Source organism: Macrosteles quadrilineatus, unplaced genomic scaffold, assembly GCF_028750875.1.
Source record: "Macrosteles quadrilineatus isolate MER2022 unplaced genomic scaffold, UCM_ALF_1.0 Scaffold_1__1_contigs__length_201487025, whole genome shotgun sequence".
In the NCBI taxonomy this organism is placed as follows: Eukaryota; Metazoa; Arthropoda; class Insecta; order Hemiptera; family Cicadellidae; genus Macrosteles; species Macrosteles quadrilineatus.
The window spans coordinates 912958-936671 of record NW_026542594.1 but is presented as its reverse complement, the minus strand read 5'-3'; the positions used below and the strand labels follow the sequence as shown (position 1 = coordinate 936671).

Here is a 23714-nt window from a genome sequence, read left to right as displayed (position 1 = left end):
AAATTATTTGACCTTCCGGGACGGTTGACTTTCTGCAAACGCGTCCAATTTAATTATGGATTCAAGAAAGTTGTACACTTTAAGTGATAAAACTATGTGACTATTAAGAGTTTTACTTAAACGATGGAATTCTATTGAGGTATGGTTCTTATTTCTGGTATTATGATCATGAGTATGGTTTCTAAATTTTAAAAGATGTTGATTTTCCAAGATATAAACTATTAAGTCATAAATATAAATGTTAATAATAGTAGGGATTTGAAGATTACGAAAAAGTGGTTTGCTGTGGTCTCTCGAGCCTTTATTAGAGATAACCGCTTTCTTTTGCCAAACAAGAATTTCCTCTACCCTAGCACAATTGCCCCAAAAAATTAGCCCAAACCTGAAAATGGATTGAAAATATGAAAAATATGCTGTTCGGACATAGTTTAGTGGAATGCATTTTTTCAGACGGCCTAGTAAAAATATCAGGTACACGAGAAAGTCTGGTATATAAATAGTCTATATGAGAATCCTATGTTAGCTGACTATCTACATATATTCCCAAAAACATTGCTGAAAAAACTGTACTACCCTTATCACTGTTCTCAAACAACTCTCTTAAATTATAATTTAAGGAAAACATCAATTTTTGAGATTTTTCTTTGCTAAGCAAAAGTCCATTACTATGAAACCAATTTTGTGCATTATTTAATGTTTCATCAGCCAATTTTTTTCAAGTTCTTTATAGTTTTTACTAGTAGATAAAAATGTAGAGTCATCTGCGAACAAAATGGTTTTACAATCAACAAAAGAGGGTAGATCATTTATATAGATTAAGTAAAGAAGGGGACCAAGGACTAAACCCTGTGGCACTCCTCACTCGACTGACACTTCATCTGACCATCTTCCTTTTATAAAAACTGCTTGTTTCCGATTTTGCAAGTAGCTTCTTAAAAAAGATAATGGAGGGCCATCAAATCCATAGTAGATACTGTAATTTAGAGATGAGAATATTGCTGTCAAAAGAGTCAAATGCTTTACTGAGGTCACACAGAAGGTGGCCTGAGCATAAGTTTTATTTTCGAAAGAGAGATGAACTTGCCTGACTAGATCGTCCAATGCATTGAGAGTGGATTTTCTCTTTCTAAAACCGTATTGGTTGTTGTTCAAGATCTTGTTTAGGCTATTTCAAAATAATTTCTGATTTGATCGTAAATGTAGAGCATTTGTATATCTTATCTTATCTTATCTGACAGGGGCATGTCGAGACCTTAAAGCACTTCATCCGAAATTGAATTATTGCGCACCCCAGACAATTGTTTTCTTGTTTGACCTTACAAGCATTTGTATAAGAGGAGAGTAAATTAAAGGGATGTTGGAGAATGTTATAGCTCTCAGGTTTAGTTAAAGTATTTTAAGTTTAAAAAATAAAGTCCTTATACTAGGCAAGTACTTACTTGAGTCGTTCGGTGGCTCCATGTTAAAATTTCTTCTTTGAATTTTCTCTCTGCTGCCAGAGTACTTTCGGTAACTTCTATGGCCGAGTTGAACTTGTCAGGCATTATTTGATCATTCTTGTACTCTTTTCCACATATTGATTTGAACACTGTCGTCAATGTGCGAGGGATGATTCCAGGATTATCTCCATTACCTGATAATGGTATTCCAGATTAGTAGTTTGTTTACAATTGAAAACTTCCAAATTGCTCATTATAAACTTTAAATAGAAATGTGAATCGAACATGCTAAACACCAAGGAACTCTCAAAAAGTTTAAGAAGATAAACGAGAAATAACACAACACTGCCACACACTTATATATCTTAATAACCGATAGGGCAACCAGCATACACAGGCACAGAATCTTCTTCCCAAGAAAATACATCGAGGCCAATAACAAAATCAATGGTACCTTTATAATTAATACGCCAACACAAAATTTGTCAGTTGAACTCCTCTGCCATTTCTTAACCAATTTTGACCATTCACGTCTTAGTGGAAAAAGCGTGTCGCGTAGATGTGCAAACTGACTTAACATATTTTTTTTTTGGCTCTTCCACCATCACCGCAGTTGACGAAGCCTATACACTATTGTACTTCTCAGTATACAATTTGTGTCTTGGAATAAAGATGATTTGATTTGATTTAATTATTCTCAGTTAAGGGGAACAAAAAACCACCTGAGCAACATCAGGCCTTTTAACTTTACATTTTCTAAGGTAAATATAATATACATTATTACAGCAACTAACCAGAAAGAATGCCAATTAAAGAAAATAAAACTGTGACGGACAGGTTATGCAAGAAATGAGGTAGGTACGTTCTTAAGTAATGTGAAAAATGTTACTGCTACAGGGTTGTCAGCAGGATCTACAAACAAAATTCACGTATTTTTCCCGGTTTTCCCGGCGTCTATTATACTTATAAGAACGGCACAACACAAGTTACACTTATCAGTAAATTAAAAAAAGCAAGCCAAATTGCCCAAGGGACTACGTAAGCCCCGACCGATGAAACGGTGAACACTTCGTGACACATAATTAATTAGTGACGCACTGATGGTCGGGCGGGTAAGGGGTAGCGCGGTGGGTCATTATGGGTGACATTTTGATAACATCCACTCATAATACTATATTTGGCTAATAATTTGTTCAGAATTATCAGAGGTTATAAACTCTATTCCCTTAAACATTAATTGATCAAGCTAGTACAGTAGACTAGTAGTCATTTGATCAGTTTCAAACTCAAATAAAGGCCACTCTTCTTACTTGTGTGTAATAATTGTTTAATAATGCTTTAAAAGGTTACTATAAAGTTGTATTACAGAGCATTCAATTTGAAACAAGCTGCACATCGATCGAAACGCGTGCCAATCAATGATGGATTATGAAAAGAAGTTGCTGAGGTTTGTGCCGATGTCAAGGTCAATTGACAAGAAATAAACAAATGCCGAACATTTTGCGAACGGCTAGTAGACAGTAGTACACAACAGCTGCGCGGTTAAGCCGAAACACGGGTTAACTATAATTTAATAAAAGAGTTTGTGCACAAATACGTTAAAATGTTACAAACTATTTTCAAATTATTATAACCTAAAAAAAACCAATAAGATAAGATAAAAGTATAAACTTGATGCTATTCGAAGTCAATGGTAAAGGTAGGTCCTAACCTCACATTGCGCACAGCTATCTCAAAAGGCAGAGTTTAACGAGACAAATAATAACTTGTGTTGATTGTCTTAAATTTACCCATGTCTGAATGATGTATGTAAAAACAAATTTAATTATAATTACGGATTTTGGTAAATAATAAAGACAAGACAGACGTTAAACATATACGTTTATTTTAGATAGTTCTTAAAATCCATTAACTCTTAAAACTCACTCAGCACACATTGAAAATTGAGGTTGAAAATTAACATAGTTAAACATTTTGCAGAATAAACTTATACATGTAAGTTTGCAAAACAAAATAAATTTATGTCGGTTTAGTTATAACAAAAATAAAACTTAGATATGAACAAACAAATGACAATAATATATTTTGATAAACAACATTAGTTACATTAGGCCTAAACTAGAGACAGTATTTACATACGATACAGACAAAGAAACGTAATATTTTCATCAGTTTTCTTGCAAATTATTTGCAATGCCATGCCAATACCAGCTGTCCTGACCTCTCGACATTCCTACAGTAGGCCTACATAGCTATGATGATAAAATTCTGCCCTTGTTTATATTGATATGCATAAACACATACCAGAAGTTACAGTACATAGCTATGACATCATTCTGCCCTTGTTTATATTGATACTAGTGGCTTGTAGGGACATAAGTCCCTAAAAAGCTCAATAATATAAAACAAATTATTTTAATATCTAAACAAACTAAGAAATATATTATCTATGAGTCAGAATAGATATCCCTGTACGCCATATCTTTTGTGTAAAAACAGTTTGTTGTTTGTCTTTGTTTGCCTTTGTTGATGTAACTTTCAATAAATCATTCGAATCACTACGTAGGTTTAAGATCTGCTAAAGACAGCAGACATATAATTGTTTATTTGTTTGTGAATAAATACAACTGTTTTATTAAGGTAGCTTTGGTCTAGTGGTAAAGGTGTGTTGAGGTAAGCTTAGTTCTTGGCCAAACCCGCTAAATTAGCATCCCTACCCACAACCCAATTAATATTTCTAAGTTTATACTCCATTTGTCAAGGTTTAACAACATTAGTGTAAAGTAAAGGCATCCCATTAACCAAACCTAACCCTAGATTTTTTTCTGATCAACATAAAAAACTACAATTATTGTAAGTTTGTGTGGTGGTGTTCCTCTTCAAGGTGCGATTGTCGTTACATATTCTATCAAATTACGCCTAATCATCGGCCGATTCTTAACTTTTTTGCGAGCAACAGAGAGTACCGGTTTAAAATCTCCAAACAATATTGTTTTTCCTCCCATTGGAACTTGTCAGAGTACTTACTTAATTGACAAAATATATATATTTTCTGTACGAACCTATTCCATCTTTATTCCCAGGTTATTTTCTAAGAGTGGCCGTTAAGGTTATTCCTCTTCATTCTAAATATTGATTAAACACTACAATAAATCTCAAATTTAAAATAAAGAAAGTGTAGAATAATTCTAGAACATATGTTTTGAAATAAAAACAAAGCAGAAGTTTTCCATTAATCTTGAATCGTTAATTATTTAGTCAAAGTGGTTATTTAATGTTAAACTTAAAAATACACAAATTTAAAATGTTTTACAGTGAAATAATTTATTTCGACATTCTATAACGTAACTAAAAGTCTGAATTATTATAGAAAACGTTATCCCTGGTTTTATAGTACTTTGCAGAATTGACTGGCAAATAAGTGGGGTACTCCAAATGTTAACATTGCGTACTGGCTTGATGATAAATCACGATCATCTGTTTTGAAGTAAACAAAAATCAGCATTAAATGGCTTCTAATGCTATTCTTATGGAGAACATTTTACGTTATATCTCGTTTTCTGGTAACTTTATGGGAATTCTGCTATTTTTCCCGAGTCCCTGGGGTCAAGACCTTCAATTTAAGACCACTCCCACTTATCTGCGACTTACCAGACGTCCACAATTTTCTGGTAAAGATTTTGTCTTACAGAATTATTTTTATATTGATATGCAAAAACACATACCAGAAGTTACAGTACATCTATGACATCACTCTGCCCTTGTTTATATTGATATGCATTAAACATGCCAGAAGTTAAGACAGTCCATCTCCCCTTACACGACTTACATTCCAGGGAATGCCTAATCCATACCAACATGCCTAGCCTCTCCACATTCCTACAGTATATAACTATGACTCAACTCCTGACCTTGTTTTTTTTTTTTTAGCTTCCTGAGCACCAGCTGGATTGCCGTTAGGAATGTTTAGGAATGTTAGGAAGATTTGTAGTTTTTGGAATGGGTTGGAAAAATAACTTGTAGGCCTAATACTACACTTTTTTAAGGCTTTTTGGCTATAATCGCTGAAAATAGGTACTGTATCACCAGGTAATATCAGAATCAAATAAATCTTAACACTAAGTTGGATGGAAGTCAGTTGCAGTTCAGCACAATGTAGTCTGCTTCCGGCGACCGGCGGAGTTGGCTTCCCGCGTAGGCCTATTCATGGTGGTAGGTAGTGTACATCCAACTTACCTTCTGCTTCTTCCGAACCATCGCCACTCGCCAGTAAACCGTAAATTTTGGTTTACTATAAAATCAATCAAGAAAGTATTGCAAAACGGTTTAACTATTAAAATTACTTGAAAAAAAAACTGTAATAACAATATCAATCAAATTCACGGAATAATACGATTTTCACGCATATTTCCCAGTTTTTTCACGGCTGTTAAAATTCACCCATAATTCCCGATTTTCCCAGAATTCCCGGCCGCTGACAACCCTGTGCTACTATTAAACAAAAATGTCTGAAATTTACAAACATGATGAAGATAAACATGGACAGCATAATACGGCTATGAGTGGGAAACATCCGTAGAAAACCCTAAAACCAAGATCAGCTTTAGAAAAATTATAACAATTAATTTGTAGAAGAAATGTTGAATATATCAAACTGTTGTGTACATTGTGAGCATTTCAATTAAGAGTTGACTCTTTTAAACCCATTGGAAATTATGACTTATTCGTTTTGAAATAGCTTATGTAATACTTTGCAATCACTCAAATTCGAGCAACAAGCACACCAGTTCCAATTAATATGTAAGCTTAATACACTATAGGAGCCAATTTTATCAAGAAGTTGATAAATTTACAAACTTGTTTGCCAGCCCAAGGAAGTCCTGGGCCAAGGAAGCCCAAGGCTATGTCTGACTATTTTGGGGTATCAAAACCATTAACCCATTGGGGAAGGAATTAATGTGCTGCCTGCAGCACCCTCTGTCGGCAATTCATTTTACCGAATTTGTAGACTCTCTTACTATAATTGTTATATAAAGAAAACTTTAGGTAATAAATTGATAATTGTTTTGCAATTTTGTTCACAGTAAAATAATTTACAAAAAAAATTGGTAACTGGATAATCAAAGTGTAAAATTCCAAAAATTAAATTATAAAGATTAAAAAAAGTATTAAAAAAACATTTTTGAAAGTTAACTTGATTTACAAATTTCAAGATTAATCCAGACACCAAATTACACTTACTATTCTAAAGTTCAATTGATTCCCTAGAAAAATCACAAGTTGTTTACTTTTAAAACAAGAAGCAAGATATTTATAAACACCATAAAAGTAAAAAGAAACTAAAAAAGGGGGAAAAAAATAATAATAAAATAACTAGTGGTAGCGTAGCGGCGACACAGGCGGCACTCATAAGTCAGCCGCAGGGCCTGCCGCAGCCGTACGAGTAACGCTTGTAAGTCGGCGCCAATGGGTTAAGGACATGAAGACTACAATATTATATTTTATTTTGTATCCACCCCAAAGTCATGTCACAACAACTTACCTAGTACAGTAAAAGTTTTCCCGGCATTTGTAGTTCCGTAGGTAAAAAGTAGACAGTGTTGCCCATTAAACAGGTTCTTAATTAATGGTGCAACACAACCAGTGTATATCTGACTTTGGGTTGTGTTCGGCTCGTATATATGTGAGAAGGAATACCTGCAACAAATATCACATCAGGTGATAGACCTAGTAAAAGAGGTGACAATAGCCTTTTTAAGCATGTGAGTGAGGAAAGAATATGGAGCTGTGGTGTTCATGACAATGATCACAACTCACGTATCCCATATCTTCAACACGATTAAAAGTTTTTTGGAGCATTTTTTCTAAATCTCAATTGATTAAATTACAGATTTTAACAGTTTTATAAAACCTATTGTTTGCTTAAACTTGTCTAAGATTGATTAACTTGTAAAAAAAAAACAACTAAAAATAACATATTCTCATATTACATTAAAACATCATTGCATAAATAAAGGACTCAAACTGTATAACACTTAATTACTACCTACTTTTTTTAGTACTACTGTAAACAAACAATAGAGTGACAGTTAAGAGTAGACACAGATGATGTGTTAACACTTTTTGGGCCAAAAACCGAATACTAAGAGCAATACCGACTGAGCGTGGTAACACAGCCACCTCTAATACTAGCCCGCGACGTTCGAACTGGCAACGCCGCAATCACACCCCTTCTGGGTCCGTCTTCACACGCGCTAGGCTATAACTTAAATAATGAGACTTTTGCTATATTCACTATCTATATGTATAGATGAATGAAAGATATTTAAATGACATTATAACAGTGGTTTTTGTACTAAAATACAAACAATGTTTGTTTGCTTGTAGGCCTATTTATTTATCGTTTTGTAATAATTGCAATGAATGTGAAAATGTCTCGTAAAACTTCCAATTACAAATGAAAGAGTAAAATAAAAAGTATCTTGGATTGTTTAAATAAAATTACTTTCAATTTTAAATATTCATATTATTGGTTTAGCCTACCTAACAAACTATAAATCTAGATAGCTACGACAAAATTCTCAGTTTTCTTTTCTTGTTTGAAGGCCTACTGATTGATCATTTATTTTCTTTTAATAATTATTTAGCAATATGTTTGCCATTGTGAAAACGATCTCAGAAGCTAGGCCTTAATATGGCTTTCCACATTCATTATAATGTGCAAAATGACGCTAATAATACGCGTCAATTTATTATTATTATTAATTTATTGATTATGTGCAATTAATTTTTAATTAAATATACAGCTTTAATTGTTGCAAAATTAAGTAGGGATGGACGGGTCCCGAAATTTCGGGAAATTTTCTGGAAAAAAATATTCCCGATTTTCGGGACGGGATTTGATCCGATCGTCGGCGATTATGCCGCTTCGCGAGTGACAATAACGCCGCTAATCGCGAACGCAGGAGGCGAAGTCATTTGGACGATCACGCCGTGACCGCGGAGTCATACCGATGATAACCCCGTGACCGCGGATTCATACCGACGATCACCCCGTGACCGCGGATTCATACCGACGATCACACCGTGACGGCGGAGTCATACCAACGATAACGCCGTGACCGCAAGTCATACCGACGATAACGCCGTGACCGCGGGTCATACCGACGATCACCCCGTGATCACGGTCATTTTGACGATCGCACCGTGACCGCGAGTCACAAGTTTCTATAGGTACCTGTAGATTGTTGTAACCAAAAATGTTTTTGTTTTTATAGATCAGTGCCAAAAACGGTAAAAATTTATTTCTTTTGTCTTTTTTGGTAACTGAAATACTCAATACTTTCTTTTTATGCACAGGAAAAAATCCCGTCCCGTCCCGAACTAAAAATTCAATCCCGTCCATCCCTAAAATTAAGTTAAGTCCCCAACTTAGTTTTCTTTTGCTTGTTGAATTTCTTCATCCTGTTGACTATTCTTTATCCTGTTGCCTTCTTCTTGCCTGCTCCTATTTAGGAGTCTTTCTCTTTGTCGTTTTTCGTATATTAAGATACGAAGGTAAATTGGGAAAAAGTCTAGGTACGGCATTTTCACCTAAAACTGGCTTTTCGCGTCTATATTCGCACCAATAACCGTCTTTATTCTTGTATTTTTCCACAAAACTAAGGTCATCTTCGTGAAAATGTTTCATGCAGACACGAGAATTGTTTGAAGGTGGCCAATCAGACCGATGAATGTCACGAGTCCACTGTTGCTTACGCAACGGATTACTTGGAATCTTAAACACTGCATGTATCCTTCAGTTTTAATCGAGCTTTCGTAATTACTCCTGCACCCAGACACAACACATCTATCTGACATGATGCAGTAGCAATTTCAATGTCATTAATAATGATTAAGGGTAATAGAAACGCGAATAAGTACGTTGTTACGCGACTCCTCCATACACTGTAATGGTAAGACGACCGCGCGCCAAGACACAGATGCGACGCTGCCACTCGCCGTGGCCTTGTATTAGAGGTGGCTGTGGTGGTTACCATGTCATACAGGTACAGCTTAGTTGGTCAACCGGCAAAAATGAGATAATGATAGATGAAGGTGACAAAAATTAGGCTCAACAACCAATATTCAACATTACAATATTGGAGAGTGCAGTCAAGAAAATACTTACGACATATTTCTTCTGTGGAAATATGGAACTGTGGTGGAAAAACTGGGGAGACTGCACTTTTATGATTGATTTGATTTGAATAAAAAAAAATGAAAAAATGAATGAAAATTATACTTCAAAATAAAGATGCAAATAAATTTTCAGATAGAATTGCAATTTTTTTATCCTTTTACCAAACAAAGAAGGCTATCCAATCACCACACATTGTTATAATTTTTTTAGGGATGGACGAGATTGGATTTTTAGTTCGAGACGAGACGAGACGAGATTTTTTATTTCTCATAAAATTTCGAGACGAGATCGAGACGGGATTTCCCTTCTCATACACAACGGGAAATGCACGTTTAAAATTTTTACCTGATTTTGTTACATTGTTAGATGACTGTCTAAATACAAAAATAATGATAATAGGCAAGAATATTTACAATCTTTTATTAAAAAACATCAGCATAACATTTTTTTATTAATCACGCCTAACTTATTAAAAATGCCTATGATTAGGAAACATAGTGATATCAGTTAGGATAGAGTTCAACTTATCCTAAAATAAAATAAATCATAAAATAAAAGTAATATTAATTTTTATAAAATAGTTACTTGTTTTGACTTTTTATAGTAATAAAACATTACTCACACTGCTTACACTTAACAAAACTTCTCAAATGTCATTAAAGTAATATTATTAAAATAATTAAAGTAATATTTACATTTAAAGAATTAATTAAATGAGAACGCCTTCGCAGCCAAAAAGAAATCTCGTCTCGTGTAACGAGATTTAAAATTTCCCAAAAATTTCCCAAAATTTCGAGACTTGACCATCCCTAATTTTTTTTGTTTTTTATGAAAACCCATGACTTAAGTGTTTTATGGGTGCCTTATTTAGAAGGCCATTAATGTGTTTTGTGTTTTTATTTGCACACAATCTTTAGGTATAAAAATCACTGAAAATGTCTGTAGGCCCTAATATTGATGAAATGAAAAAAAAAACACTGTAAATTCACATCTTAAGATTCACAGTTTTTACTGGAATCACAATCTTTTTGTCTTCTGGCTTTCTATGGGCTATAAGTAAAAAAGTAGTGATTGCCAAAACCTAGGTCGCATTACAACAACTGTGGTATTAATTTTCCATTTTCCAAAAAATGAAATCTGTCCAATCACTCATCCAATCATCTGTGGTCAATACAGTTTGCAAAAACACCATAGGTACTTAAATGGCCTACACAAAGACCTTATAAGTTATTATGAGATTCCATGTTCCAAAATAACAATGCAATTCATGGATTGACTGGTAATAATTTACTTACTTGTAATGATCTGGCATATTCAGCTTGTTACGTGCTTGCATAAATTCTTGAGGCATTTTGAAAAGTATAGTTTTAGCATCCAACACTTGTATAACATTCTGAAATGAAACAACAACTCAATTCAATGTATTCAATGTATTATGTACAGGAAATGAATAAAGTAGTTTTGAATTGAATTGAATTGAACTATAAGTAGTTAAATACCGTAAGCCGTAAGGTTTCCTAAGACAATAATGAAAGCTGAAATAAAAACATTTTCAGATTCAAAAATAGATTTTATGTAGGCTATAACCAAAATGGTTATTGTTTCCGACCCCCAATTAACCTAAAAAAGTTTCAAATCTGTTCTTTGAAATCAAAACTACAACTTTCTTAAATAAGTTTTTTGTCGGCGAGGCTTCCTTTTATTACTACAATCGGATTATATCAGCAATAACAATAACCCCAACTCACTAGGGGACCGGTGGGAATTAGTGGGTTTTGAGTGGAGGAAAAACTTGCTTAAACATTGTGATGAAAGGGTAATTTAACAGAAAGACGGGTAATTTTTACAGGGGAAATGTGACATTTTTACAATGGTCCCTAATTATTGAGGGATATGATTCCTATTTAGGGAAATTAAGTCAGTACCAACCTAAACATCTGTTATATTGTGGCACTGCTGTGTCACTTGGTTTGTTAATGTCATTATGTTTGATTTGATTTAAAGGACAGCTGTTCATTTAATATATGGTCAGGTTGTTGTTTTGATACTCTGTAGATCTCAAATTCTTCTATAGTATCCATTTGTTTGCCTAGATTGCACAGACATGCTCCACCTGATGTTGATGTTTCGATGATGTCAGGCTCATCACCCTGCAGTGGAATGCCTAACCAACCACCTAACGTCGAGAGTTCACCTCAACCACAGCCGATGACACACGACAACCCTACCATCAGCATCAGCAGCCCACCAACGGTTCCAGGTCATCTTCTTTTTAGTGAAGTGCTCAAGATACCAGAAAGTGTTTTTAAAAAGCAGAGCAGTGAAAGTGTAAATATTGAAACCAGTGAAATTATTGTAAATAGTAATAATAGTTTTTTATAAATAATGCTAGTACTCTATCCAATGTGAAAAAGATGAATTTTTTTTACAAATTAAATAATTCTGACTGCCCTGAGTTCATAAACAATGTTATGGGTCAGAATGCACCTCTTAGATGTGATATAATAAATAATAGAAATATAATTAGTTTTAATGAAATAGATTCTATAGATTTAACACATGATTCATCTTTTTCACAAAACAAAACTGTTCAACCTAATGTTAATTCAAGCTTAAGCCTCTTAAAGGATGATAATTATTGTTTTATTTGTAAGTGTTCATATTATGATGTATATAAGAAAAGTGAACAGTGGGAAAGATGTACAGGTTTTTGTGAAGTAAGCAATAAAAATAATGTAGTTTGGATGATGCATTTAAACATACAAGGAGGGTTTACTAAAAAATGCCATGAACTTGAGATATTGTTGCAAGATTCAAATGTGGACATAATTTGTTTTAATGAACATTGTCTAGCAGAAAATCAAATTAATCTTTTATCAAGTCTTAATAATTACATTGTTGGGGCCTACTTTTGTAGGGGCTTAACTGCAAGGGGGGGCTCGTGTATTCTTCTGAAACGTGGTTATGTTTTTAAAGAAAGGACAGATTTTTATATTTATAATGAGGAACATGTTTTTGAAGTTTGCTGCATTGAATCACCCTCTTTGAATGCTATTGTAATTTCAATCAACAGAACACCTTATGAAAATAATTTTAAAACTTTCATGGAGAAACTAGAGTTACTTTTAACCAAGTTGCAAACTTACTTTAAAACTCACCAGATCTACATTGCAGCGGATTTCAATGTTGATATTTTAAGAACCTGTAACTTACCCAACCATAGAAATTTGTTCTTAGATTTAATTAGTATGTATGGTTTTAATGCAAACTTTTGTTCTCCGACTAGGATTACTCAAAAGTCAGTCACGTGTATTGATAACATTTTAACTAGTGATTTTTTAGAATTGAATTCCCAAATTAAGAGATCCAAAATGAATATCGAATTAGGTGTCTCAGACCATAGGGCTCTTTTTATAGATATTTCAAATAGTAATGCCAAACTGCATAAAAGAATAAGTAAGAAGAGATTATTTTCAAATAAAAATAAGTTAATGTTCTACAAATGCATTTCTGAAACTCACTGGAACATAAAGCCATCTCAGGATGCACAGACAAATTTCAATTGTTTCTTCAATCAATTGTTGGTTCATTTTGATCACTGCTTTCCACCAAAATTTTTTTCTAGTAGATTGCATAAGAATACAAGTAAAGGCTGGGTGACTAAAGGTATCATTGTATCAAGTAAACGTAAAAGAGAATTATGTGTAATTTCTAAAACTAACAAGGATGTGAATTTTCAAAACTATTACAGAAATTACAGAAAAATATTTAAAGCTGTTTGTGATAGAGCCCGTAAAATGTTGAACTGTAAGGTAATAACCACAGCTGAAAACAGGAGCCAAGCAGTGTGGACTGTTGTCAAGTCTGAACTTGGTGTCTTGAGATCTAAAGATATGGACTTTCCTGATTTGTGTGTCAGAGATAAGCTGATAACTCATGGTCAGGCTATTTCCAACTTTCTCAATGTAAAGTTTGCAAACACCTCTAAGGATATTAACTGCATACCTTGTTTGGATACTGCATCCAAGTTAGTAAATAATTTTATGATTAATCAAAGAAATAATTTCAAATTCAGACATGTATCTGTATCAGAAATTAAAACTACGATAAAAAAATTAAAAAATAAAAAATCTGTAGGATGGGATGGGATTTCAGTTGAAATAATAAAAAATATTATGAACTTTATAGCGGAGCCACTGTGTCTGATTTTAAATCAATGTTTTGATGAAGGAATTTTTCCATACCAATTAAAAAATGCTGAACTGAAACCACTTTTCAAAAAAGGTTCAGTAGAAAACCCAGAAAACTATCGTCCGGTGTCAATTTTACCATCTCTATCTAAAATTTTTGAAAAAATAGCATATGAACAAATGTACTCTTTTTTTGAAAACAATGATCTGTTTACAGATAATCAATTTGGCTTTAGATTGGAAAAAAACACAATATCAGCTGTCTCTGATTTCATAAATCGAGTGTCGGAGGGCTTGGATGGATCTCAGAGTACTGCAGCAGTGTTCTGCGATCTTTCCAAGGCGTTCGATTGTGTGAACCATAATGTATTAAGCAATAAACTTAAATATTATAACTTCTCTGATCTGGCGCTGTCTTGGATACAATCTTATTTAAGAAACAGGCAACAAAGAACTGTCATTAAGAAAAATGGTAGAAATTTCATTTCAAAATGGCAAACCATCAATTGTGGTATACCCCAAGGATCAATTTTAGGTCCCTTGTTATTTTTAATATTCATTAACGATGTACCTAACAATGTATCATCAAACCTAATATTATATGCTGATGACACTACAGCCATAGTAAAAGCAAAAGATGTACATACTCTTAGATTAGAACTTGATCAATCAATTGTAGACTTAACTAACTGGTTTGCGGCAAATGGTTTAAAACTTAATAATGCTAAAACACATATTATGCAATTCCAAACACTACAAAATAAGCAAAACATAATTTTTGAATTACCGTACAAAAATGATATTTTAGCTTTTGTTGAACAAACTAAATTTTTAGGCATAAATATTGATAAAAATTTGACATGGAAACTTCACATTGAAATACTAGCTAAAAGATTACATACAGCTTGTTTCCAGATGTATGTTTTAAGAAACATAATTGATTCTAAAACAAAGCTGATAGTTTATTATGCGATATTTTTTTCCATTATGCAATATGGTATTGAGTTATGGGGCTCAACATCATATGCCTCAACAATTTTTAAGGTACAAAAGAAGTTTTTAAGAATCTTATCATTTACACACAAAAAAAGTCATGTAAACCGCTTTTTGAAACGTATGGAATTTTAACAATGCCTTCACTTTACATTTATAAAATTCTGGTATACTTTAAGAGTAATCCACAATTATTTATAAAAAATCAATTTATTCATCACTACCCAACACGTTCAAAAAATAATTTGCAGTATCCAAGACATCGGCTATGTGTTTACGAAAGATCACCGTACTATATGAGTCTGAGACTTTACAACGGTTTACCTGCTCATTTTAAAAACATCAATAGTATTATAAAGTTTAAGAAAGAATTCAAATTATTCCTTATAAAAAAGAAATACTATACAATAGAAGAGTATTTAAATGATTGTTTTTTAAAAAGTGACTAGTTTAATTTTAATTTTAATTCTTAGATTTAGTTTTTCATTTTTGTTAGCTAAGAAATGACAATGTCATCTGTTTCACCAGCTTTGCTGGAAATGTGAAATGTTTTATGACAATAAAGTGATATTATTATTATTATTATTATTATTATTATTATTAGATTTCTGAATTATTGTGTACGTTGGAGTAGTTATGGTTTAATGAGGTGATTAGCTAAAGCAGATTTGGAGTTTTTCCTTGGTAGATGTTCTTTGAATCTTTTAGTGAAAGAACGGGCAGTTTGTCCGATATAAAAACTCGGACAATCGTCGCATTTAATTTTATAAACACCCATGCTGTTTATTTTACCAAGCGTCTTCTAATCTCGACACGGGTCAGTCATGACTCATCATCTACCGGTTACGCAACTCGTGTTCGGACTACTTGGCAAAGTTTTTTTATTGTAAATAGGTACTTAAATGTGTTGTATGAGTTTCGTGTTATGTGTCCTAAATGTGCCTCCATCCATGCATGAGAAGACCCTATTTTAACTAGTGATGGGTCGGTACTTTACGGCAAATCTCGGTTCCGCCGGTTCTTGGCAAAAGAACCGGAACCGAGAACCGATGGTGAAAAGACGGTACCGGTACCCTTAGTACCGATAATGCCGAAAATTTACCAATATTGCCGCGATCGCGCGAGACAACGATGACGTTTCCATGGCCGCGGGAGATGATTTTGCCAAGATCGCGATGTCGGATGACTACGATGTATTACCGCGATCCCGGGAGACGACGATGGCGTCTATACATTGCCGCAAGATACTCAGGTTTTTGCCGTGACCGTGGACAACGACGAAGACGTTTCCGCGACCGCGGGAGTTCATGATGTTGTCTACACGGCCGTGGGAGATGTTCATGATTTTGCCGTGATCGCGGGAGATAATGACGACGTCTACACGATGACGTTTCCGTGACTGCAGGATTAAATGATGTGTTTTTTTTTTTGTACAAATAAGTTTTATTTTCTTCATCCCTTAAGTTTTGTACCAATCTAATACTAATGCAAAATACTTTTCAATTGAAATACTTATGGTTTTTCTGTTTTAAAAATAAAAAAACTAAGTAGCCTATCCTAAAAAATAAAATGAGGTACCGATGGTACCGGAACCGAGAACCAAATTTGGCTAGGAACCAGAACCCATCACTAATTTTAACGTTCCTACAACCTGAAGATGTGCTCGCTTAGCAACACAAAACGGCCGTAGTTATTTTAGGCTATAGCTTAAGGATCAATCAACACAACAGGTTAATTTTAAAAACCTTTAATATTTAAATTTAAACTGTTCAAGTGAGACTTACATGAATAGTCTATGAGCAGACAGTCCTCAAAACTAAATAATTATCATGGAATTTAGTCTACGTATCAGTAGTAAGGTTAACTACAGATTTTATAGATTGATCACAGTAAATCGTTGCAACACAATTATTAACTGACAAAGGTAGACCTGTGGCTGTGGGTTTTGAGACCAGCACATGGGGTTCCCTACTAGGTAAAAATTGGGTTTTCTCATGATGATTTTGGCCCTCAAAAAATAAAATTTCACAACTTTTTTATACCATATTAAAGAGCTTTAAAGGCAAATAACTTAATTTTGTGTTGTTTTACACTTAATTGTAATGGAGAAAATTTAAATACCCCCGCCGCAGCAAACCTGCATACTAAGCGAATTTCCATTTGCCTGATTGAATTTACACTAAAATGTCTCCTTAAATGTCACATTTATTCTCTATTTAAATAGAAATAGTTTAATGAGTACTTAGGTTTGCTGCAAAAGGGAGGGTAAAAAGTTTTTTTTTGTTTTATGTTTGTAAAATGTAACGTGTCTATTTTGAGGGGGGGTCAAACTAGCCTATTTATTGGTCTAGCCTACCCCTAGGCATAGCCTACCAGTCAAATTCAAATTCAAATTCAAATTCAAATTATCTTTATTTATAGGCCTATTATGTACAAAACGTACAATAAATAGTGTCAAGCTTGTAATTACTATGTACAAATACTTAACCTAAACAAAAAATACAGAAAATAAAACTATCTATAGCTGTATACATTCATAAACAGTTCATCTATTGAGTAGATGGGTTTTTCTATCAAAAATTCTTTAAGTTTTTGTCTAAACTTTTTTTTATCCTTAATATCTTTTATTTCATCTGGTATTATCTTTAAAAACTTTACACCGGCATATGAGGGCTTATTTTTATACATTTCTAAGTTGTGTTTCGGTAGAACTATATTATTTTTGTTTCTAGTGTTGTATTGATGGGTTTCACTATGTGTTTTAAATTTTTCCTGGTTATTTTTTACATGTATTATACATTCGAGTACGTACAAACTAAACACAGTTAATATTTTCAAATTGACAAATTGTTGCTTTACAGACTCATTATAATCTAGATTTAACATTATTCTTATTGCCTTTTTCTGTAAAACAAGTATCTTATCTAAATTTTTCTGGGAAGTGCCTCCATACACTACTATTGCATAAGATATATGTGATTGGATATGGGAATGAAAAACTATTTTTAATGTTGCTAGGTCACTCAAATAAAACATTCTTTTCAAGGCATAGATTCCAGAATTTACCTTACGCACAATGCTTCCTACATGATGATCCCACCTAAGACATTCATCAATATGGATACCTAAAAATTTTGTACAATCAATTTGATTTATTGTGTTGTTGTCAATAAAAATATGAGGGCTACACTTATTTTTGTTCTGCTTAGTGCTGAAAGAAATAAAATTAGTTTTTTGTGAATTAAGCATTAATTGATTGTTTACAAAAAATTCTTGGATTTGTGATAATTCTATATGAGCTGCTACTTCCAAATCCATCTGACATTTAGCAGATACAATAAGATTAGAATCGTCAGCATACTGTACGAGTTTAGAACTATATATTACATTGTTACCTAGACAGTTTGGCATATTCTTAACGTAACAAATAAAAAGCAAAGGTCCAAGAATAGACCCTTGCGGGACGCCATGCTTTATACTTTGTGTTGCGGAGGGAATTTTTGAAATTATAGCGTTGTTTATATGACTGATTTCTGTAAATTGCTGCCTGTTGGTGAGATAAGACCTGAACCACTGCAAAGGAGTTTTTTGAATCCCAAGATAATGCAATTTCTGTAACAGCCTTTCATGTGATATACTATCAAATGCTTTGGAAAGGTCCATGAAAATACCAGCAACACATTCTTTTTTGTCTATTGATTGTATAATTGATTCCGTAAAATTGATCAGAGCTGTGGTGACAGATTTATCTTTGCAAAAACCATGTTGTTCGTCATCTAAAAGACTATTTTGTTCTAAAAATAGCATGAGTCTTCCATGCATGGCTTTTTCAAAAACTTTTGAGATTGAAGGGAGAATAGAAACTGGACGATAATTTTCTACATTAAGTTCATCCCCTTTTTTGTAGATTGGTATGATTTTAGAAATCTTCAATTTATCCGGGAAGATGCCAGAAATGAATGATGAATTTATCAGGTGTAATAAAGGCTTTATCAATGCGATTTTTGAAAATTTTATAACTGTTATTGGTATTTCATCATATCCGTAAGAGTTTTTATTTTTCAAAGAATCAATTACTTTAGCCAATTCGTCCTCATTAAGTGGATTGCATCGGAACACTTTTTGTGGATTTAACAAGTTATTTGTCAAAGTCACGGGCTGTGCTGGAGGCAAATCCTCAAGTAAATTTTCAATTACATTTACATAATAGTCATTAAAAATCTTACTAACATGAGTTGGATTGGAGACCAGTCTACCATCAGATTCTATTACAATATTTTCACCAGATTTGATTTTTTTATTTGCTACTTATGAGTTAATGATTTCCCAAGTTGTTTTGGAGATGTTATTGGAGTTTGCAATTTTGTTTTGGAAAAATTGTTTCTTTGCATTTACTGAATTTATTTTGAACTGCCTATTTCTAGTTTTAACTTGTTTATGAAGTTCAGTAGACTTTGTTCTTCTTGCCTGTTGGCTAAGTTCTACAATATTGTTTTTTTCCTCTTTTAACTCCTCAGTTATCCATGTTTTTTTATTTTTATTTATTTTTAATAGAACTCGTGGAAAAGAAAGATTGAAATAATATTTAAATATGCTATCAAAACTGTTGTACTTTTCATCAACAGTTGCATTGTAGACTGCGCTCCAATCCTCCTTTACAAGTAATGAATTGAAGAGAGTCAAACTAACTAAGGTTATAGGTTAGAAGGCTAACCTTAGTTTTATAACATCATCAGTAATTATAGGCATGATACACTGTGTTTGGTAATAAATAAGTGCAGAACAAGAGTTATTAATGCTGTATGAGTGTGATATGAACCTTATACAGAGTTTTATAGCTTATTGACTCACCAGTGATGTGTTTCGCAAGCTAGGGCTCAACCCGGCTTAGTACTTTGACGACAATTTCTACACTTAGTAAACCCGCAGATCATGGCCTTAGGCCAATAATCCGTTTCAAGGACGTGAGGAAATGCGGAGTGATAAATAAACCGACAACTGGAAGTTAAAACTAATTGTCGTGTGAAACAAACACAACATAACCTACAGTCAACACAACAACAACAAGCTCGAGTGTCTGACTATTTAGCGGCGGCAGGCTAGCTTTTATCGGGTTAGCAAACAGCAGCGACATTCCGGATCAGCTGAGCCCCCTACTTTGCTAGAGAGGGGAGCGAGAGGAATGATCCGAGGAACCCTCAGACGGCAAGTAGAATAATTGGTTCCTCACCAGCTACGATAGCGATAACCTCAAGAGCTCTTAGCGTGCTAAAGCAGAGTCGAAATCGTAAGAGATCATTGGTGAATTAGAAGTTAACTCGTGTGACACTTCAATACAAATTGTAAGTCTTATATTTCAATAGATATAAGGTAAACCGAGTTAATGACTAAATAGGTGTAAAATACTAGTTTTTAAAATCAGTTTTACTAGATTTTACACTTTTACTCCTGTTAAACCAATGGACTTAGGCAAAGTTGAGTTGATTACGAACGATGGTGTGTTAAACCCATAACGTAACGAATACAATATTACGAGGTCAGTGTATTTTGAATAAATTTTAGTAAGCCCAAAACAATTTAATCTCATCATACAAAATTTATTAGTAGTAGTCAGTGACTACTGTGGTTAGTTGTGCGAAATCAGCAAATCCCGATCGGCGTGTCGAAGTAGTGGCCTTAGGCCTGTGTTTTATGATGCTTTATGGTTTTAACGACGGGTTTGCCATAAAGCTTTTAGAGATCAATGTAAACCAGCAGTGGATAATTTGTTTTGGCCTTAGTTACTTGTTTTAATTTTTGTTTTTATGTGCCACGCAGTATACAGGCATGTCATCATATTAAACAGTTTTGAATTAAGTGATTAATTCAGAAATTAGACTAGTGAAATAGTGATGCGAAACACAGGCTAGGAGCATGTGTCCTATAGTACACTCTGCACCACAGCACTGACTTGTGGTGGGGGGAGCCGAGTAGGGCCGGCTCGTTTCTAAGCGCCTAGTGCAGCTTGAGTCGGCATTCCACTTGTTGTAGTTCTATGGGTGGAACGTACCTCAGCCTGTAGCCGTGGTCGACAGGTGAGCTCGAACCCTATGCTACAGTGGCGGGTTGAGTCGGTTAAGTTCAAGGTAGGCTACCGCGACATCACAAGTCTGTGTGCATAACCAGACAGACACCCAGGATGGTGGCGGAGACCGACGGGGCCGAGGACTACCGTCTGTAGTCTCGATCGGGGCCATGATGGATGCCCAGCCAGCAGTGAAGCCATAGTAGCTGCGACGTTAGGTGGGCGATCCGAACGCCGACTACAGCGACGTTAGGTGGGCGATCCGAACGCCGACTACAGCGGCAGGCGGAGCTCCCAGGTACCGCTACGACGCTGGGATCTGTGTGCAGAACCAGAGAGACACCCAGGACGGTGGCGGAGACCGACGGGGCCAAGGACTACCAGCTGTAGTCTCGATTGGGACCACGATGGACGCCCAGCCTACAGTGAAGGTGTAGTAGCTGCGACGTTAGGTGGGTGATCCGAACCCCGACTACAGCGGCAGGCGGAGCTCCCCAAGTACCGCTACGACGCTGGGATCTGTGTGTTGAACCAGATTCTCCTGGGGCTACATGTGGACATGTGGACATGTAGACAATTTCGGGGATGACGACTAACAACAATGGAAGGTCATCACGTCTGACTGCGGTGGAAGGGGCAGTGACAGGGGTCCGTGCGATGAGCCAGATTTCCATACCATAGTGGCCAAGAAACGAAAAGGGACTCAATTGTTACAAGCCCAACGTAGTACGTCACATCTATGGCGCCCGAACAAACGACGGCAACGAAAGGTCTGCAGCGAGCAGGATACCTATACGACGGCAGAGACAGGGGTCCGTGCGGTGAGCCGGATTCCCATACGACGACGACAATGACAGGGGTCCGTGCGATGAGCGGGATTCCCATACGATAATATTGACAAGTGTCCAAGAAACCAACGGGACAAAAACGACGGCCACAAAAGGTATTCCTGCAACGAGCAGGATACCTATATGACGGAAGAGACAGGGGTCCGTGCGATGATCCGGATTCCCATACGAAGGCGACGATCAGTACGAGCAACGAACAGGGCCCCACTTTTAAAAGCCCCACGTTGCACGTCACATTTATGGCCATCATGGTATTTTAGAATTATGAGACGACGACAATGACAGGGGGTCTGTGCGATGAGCCGGATTCCCAGATGACAGCACCGACAGGAATCTGTGAGAAACCAGATGCCCAGTCGACAGCGGCGCCGGATTGGAAGTATGACCCGAGTCTGCAGTAGCATTGACGGTAGTCACAACAGACCCAGCCTGCAACGACGGCCAGGTGAGGCCGGATGAGCCCCAGCCTACTACGACGACTGGGAGGGGGGGGACGGAACAAGCCTCAGCCTGCGGCTGTGATGACAGGAGAGCGACCGTGGACCCCAGGCTACAACAGGGTGTCTACTACATTCTGGATAAAAAATTCATGGACAATTCCCGTACATTTAAGGACACTTTGCCGTAACCTTTGTCGGTGTCATTAGGCCTACCGAATAATTTTCCTGATTTGTCAAACTGTATTAATCTTGTTATTCACTGTAGTTGTACCAGAGAGAAAAGTAAATAATAATAGATAAGAGTTAAAAATTACAAAATAGAAATTTATTGAAAGTAAACAAACATAGGCCTACCTATACTTTAGGTAGGCCTAAAGCTTTTATAGTGTAACAGAGAAACGCAATCATTGTCTCCTGCGATAGCGACAAATATCTCCATCCGTCACGTAAACTTCATAACATAGCTTATCCGATCCAGGCGGATTAATTTGGCATGATTCGCCCTGGCACAACGTTAGTTTCTCGACTACTTTTGAAAAAAAAAATCTTGAATGCATATTGTTACTCAATTCTTAGTACAAAATCAAGGTATGGTAAGCGGCTATTAATAAGCAATAAGCACAGAGTAAGATTATTGTATTTTCATTTGTAAAGTTAATATCGACACATAGCAATCATTAGTTGTTTATCTTAGGCTCAATTACATTTTCTTAATATATTTTACAACTCTTTCAAGAATCAAAATACCCAGGCCTAAGCATAATTATTTAGGAGGGCCTATATAAACTGAGTAACAAACAATGAGGTTATAATAGCAGCAAAGTTACTATCATTCTAATTCATAAGATTTTGATTGCTTAAAGCATACAACTCAATAAATAAATATATGGGAAACAAAAAACATTGAAACCTGAATAGCCAACAATATAAGACAAAGATACAGAAAATGCAATGACATAATTTGAAACCAAGCAGGCCTACATAGTGATAAAACATTAATGCAAACAACAATGCTTGTGGTTTTGTCAATTGAAAGATAAAATGTCCATAAAAAAGGGGTTAACTTACAAAATGAGACTGTAGATTATTTACATGTTTAATATGAAACCATAAACAGTTTTATGGCAGTAGGCACTGGCCGCGGTAAATTGAATCTTCAAGCCGAAAGTACAAGTAAGAAGTGAAATTTAACAGCCATTATAAAGCTATTATTTTCACGATAAAATAGGTTTGGGATCTTATAATAATTACCCTAGTAATAAAAAAAGAAGTTGTAAAGGAATAAAAGTGTGATATAACTTTTATGAGCTAGCTGCTGAGTCAACAGTTCTTGGAAGTACTTGACTTGACACTTGATTGTCCTGATAAAATATTAATGGGTTTGAGATTGTTAATGGGATTTTTATTGCATAATTACTCTAGTAATAAATTATGAAAATGTAAACAAACATCTGATAAACCTTTTATGTGCAACCAACTAGCGATCAATAAAATTATGGCCCATTAAAAATTTAAGGACATTGTCTGGCATTTAAGGACAATTCCCGTACATTTCATG

General features: G+C 35.0%; 1 protein-coding gene across 2 annotated transcripts in view; it reads right to left on the bottom strand.

Annotated features, from left to right (window-relative positions):
- LOC128988520 (kinesin-like protein KIF20A) overlaps positions 1 to 23714 on the bottom strand; it is a 173931-nt gene that overhangs the window by 141648 nt on the left and 8569 nt on the right. For both annotated transcript variants that reach the window (XM_054409920.1, XM_054409999.1), the window contains exons 3-5: positions 10917 to 11014; positions 6982 to 7136; positions 1440 to 1633 (exon numbers count right to left, since the gene is read on the bottom strand). In XM_054409920.1, coding sequence (XP_054265895.1) covers positions 1440 to 1633; positions 6982 to 7136; positions 10917 to 11014 — 447 coding nt within the window. The remainder of the gene's footprint in view (positions 1 to 1439; positions 1634 to 6981; positions 7137 to 10916; positions 11015 to 23714) is intronic.